A 3,207-nucleotide genomic window follows, 5' to 3' on the forward strand; every position below is an offset into this window, starting at 1 on the left:
CCTCCCCCACACTCCCCCCTCCTTGTGCCCCCCAGCCGCCTGGGCTGCCCACGGGACACCCAGCTGTGGCTCAAGTTTGCCTTTAATGTTCCAGCGTCAGTCCGCCCCGAGGGTGGTGCCGGGGAGGCGGCAGGGGACCCCACGCCTCCCCCCAGCCTCCCCCCAGGGGGGCTCACACGCTCCCCGCCGCCTCAGGGCGCAGCGCATCCTCGCCCAGGTCTTGTGAGATGGTCAGGCCAAGGATGTCGGTGGCGAATGCCTCGGCCGAGATCTCCTCGGGCAGCTCCTGCTCGAAGCAAATCTCCGAGCCTAGCAGGGAGCGGCCAGTGTCCACCCGAGGGTGCTCCCACACCCCCAAACCCCCCGTAGGGCTGGCTCCTGGTCCACCCCCCTGCGGCCCTGACATCGGTGTCTTCCCTCCAGGGGGGCTGCTGGGTGCCCGACCGGCTCTCTGGCCGGCGGCACCGTCGCGGCTGTGGCCACCCACGCGGGGTGGCGAGGGGGGGGTGCAGCCTGGCCGCCGACCGGTGCGGGTCTGTACCCCGGGGCACCGCAGAGCCGCACCTGTGAAGGAGGCGGCTGCAGGCTCGGACTTCCAGCCCTCGGGGTTCAGGCCACACAGCGTGGCCAAGCAGTCGGCCAGCTCCGCCTCAGTCATGTGCTCGCCTGGGCGGGGCGGGGCGGGGCGGGGCTCAGTCGGCATCCCTCGAGCTGCTCAGCCCCGTTTCCCTGGGGCCAGGCCGCTGGCACCGGCCTCCCTAGGGGTCCCGGCAAGTGCCGGCTAGGGCGGCCGCTGGGAAACCAGCCCCTGACCATCTCCGACCAGCCAGCGGCCTCTCACTGCGAGGAGGCTCGTGCAAGGGGTGTGGCCACGCCGCCCCCAGCGCCCCTCGGCAGGGCCCCCTCCCCCGCCCCGGCTCCCAGTGTGCCTGACCCTCCCTGAAGTCCCCAGACCCTCCCACGGCCCTGCCAGCTGTGCCACCTTTGGTCAGCAGCAGCCTCAGGAAGTCCTCTCGCCGGAGGACCGGCTGGCCCCTGGCGTCGGCCGAGCCCAGCACGCGGAAGCTGTCCCGGATACCGCCCATGGTGCTGCCGAAGGGTGGCCGGTGGTTCACATAGACCTTGAGGAAGTCCGGCAGGTCGATGCTGTCCACCGTCCTCCCCGTGTCCACGTACGCACCGAACCTGACTTCGTTGAACATGTCCTCGATCTGGGGGCGGTTGAAGGAGGGCGACCGCTGGTGTGCAGCGGGCGGCCCCGAGCCTCGTGGGAGCAGCTTCCGCCCGCCGGACGCTGACCGCCCCATGGCGGGCAAGAGGCGGTACGCGGGGTGCCCAGCCGTGGGGACCTCACCGCCCCACGGATGTCGCAGGAGAGAGACGCCCACAGCGGGTGGACGCTGAGTTGACCTCGCGGCTCCAGGAGGCGCTGGCCGCCGCTGGCACCAAAAACCTGGGCCGAACGCCAGCCAGGGCTGCGCGGCCTCGCCGTGAGCCGTCCCCGGACCCCGCAGGTCCTTGAGCGGGGAGCTACCAAGTGACCCACCCTGCCTGCCCGCGGGCCCCTGGCCACCTGCAGGGCCACATGCCCCACGTCTCCCTGCAAGGTGCCCACGAGTGACCCACGTGGTGCCCACAGACGCCCTCAGGGCATCGTGTGGGCGAGGTCCACTGCAGTAACCAGGCTCGAGCGGAACCAGGCAAGGAAGGAGAGACAGGCCGGGCCGGGAGGCGTCTCGGCATGGCGGGGGTCAGCAGCTACGCCCGGTCCAGGCCGGCCAGGGAGGGACCCGGGGCTCAGCAGGCCCCCTACCCCCGCTGCCCCTCAGCCAAGTCTCAGGGGACTCACCTGCTCTGCTCCCCACTGCCTCTGGGGCATCCAGTTACCCCCCACCTCCAGCCTCCACCCAGCCCTCCAGTTTCCAAGCGCCCTAAAGCTCCCTTGAAGCAGCCGGCCAGCCGGAGGCAAGACCTGTGCGTGGTCCACTCCCGCCTCCTCTGGCCGCGCCTCGGCCTCCGCACCCCAATACACAAGACGAGGGGTCAGGCTTTTTCTGGGGGGGTTGTGTCTGAGTTCTTGGCACCACCTGGGCTCAGCCCTGGGCAGCCAAAGTGAGGCGCAAAGAGAGCTGCAGCACCGGGGTGGTCTGAGCGCCCCCATGCCCCTCACTCCGCCCCGGGGTCCCTCACCCCACTCCCTCACCCCCTTCTAGCTCCCCCCCCCCCGTGGCTCTTGCGTTTTGTCAGCCACCGAAGGCCTTGCGAGTTCAAGGCCTGCGGACACTGGCCCTGAGCATCAAGCAGGTAAACCGGCGAGGGCCCCATGCCCAAGGGCTGGTGGAAGCGCAGGCTGGACGATCCAACGGCGCCAGGGCACCAGCAGGGCCCGCAGGGCCAGCGCCCCGCCACCGTCTGGTCACCTCCCCACAGGACAGGGAACGACCTGGCGGGTCCAGCAGGGCGGGACAGGAGCTGGGATCAGAGGCCAACCGGCAGGGTGGGGCGGGGCGCCCCCAGCTGGCGGTGAGCCACACCCCGCGGACCACGGGCCCATCCTGCTGCCCACCGTTTGGCGCGCCCCACCCTGCCCCGCCACCAGAGGGGCCCCGAGGCCCAGCACGTGGCCGCCACCCTGCGGCAGGCAGACAGGCCAGCGCGGGGTTGGGCCAGCGCGGGGTCTCTGCCTCCACGGACTCCTCACACGGCGCAAAACTAGGGCAACCAGGACAGCCACCGGCGCGCCCCAGCGCAGCAGCAGATGCCAGGTGGGTCCCCCCAAAGGCGGGAGCCCGAACGAGGCACGGCGACAGGCACAAGTGCATAAGGTAGCGTGGACAGGCCCACAGTGGCCCAGGCGCCCCCGCGGCCCAGGGGCCGGCGCCCGGCTCCCCCGCTCAGGCCCACGAGGCTCCCCAGGCCGGAAGCGGCAGGAACCACTGCGGCCTGCGCCAGGCCCGCGGGCGACAGGGGCCGGCCGGACGGTGGACACCCCACGGCCGCGGCCCGTGGCCGCCCGCCCACCTTCTCCTCCGACGGGTAGAAGCCGACGGCCCTCATGACGAAGGGCAGCTCGGCCAGGCAGATGCGTGCCGACACGCGCCTGGCCTCCATGGTGTCGATGCCCTGGCTGCGCAGCTGCGAGTAGTAGAAGTAGTCCTCGAGCTCCTGCGGGACAGCACGCTGGAGGCGGTGGGGAAGGGCGGGGCC

The 3,207-nt window shown here is 71.8% G+C and overlaps 1 protein-coding gene across 1 annotated transcript in view; it reads right to left on the minus strand.

Annotated features, from left to right (window-relative positions):
* Window positions 1–86: 86 nt before the first annotated feature.
* WDR66 (WD repeat domain 66) overlaps window positions 87–3,207 on the minus strand; it is a 17,831-nt gene continuing 14,710 nt past the window's right edge. The window contains exons 20-23 of the mRNA XM_012730846.1: window positions 3,022–3,165; window positions 983–1,211; window positions 565–666; window positions 87–309 (exon numbers count right to left, since the gene is read on the minus strand). Coding sequence (XP_012586300.1) covers window positions 173–309; window positions 565–666; window positions 983–1,211; window positions 3,022–3,165 — 612 coding nt within the window. The 3' untranslated portion in view covers window positions 87–172. The remainder of the gene's footprint in view (window positions 310–564; window positions 667–982; window positions 1,212–3,021; window positions 3,166–3,207) is intronic.

The sequence above is a fragment of the Condylura cristata genome, unplaced genomic scaffold, assembly GCF_000260355.1.
Source record: "Condylura cristata isolate star-nosed mole 26May11 unplaced genomic scaffold, ConCri1.0 scaffold00029, whole genome shotgun sequence".
In the NCBI taxonomy this organism is placed as follows: domain Eukaryota; kingdom Metazoa; phylum Chordata; class Mammalia; order Eulipotyphla; family Talpidae; genus Condylura; species Condylura cristata.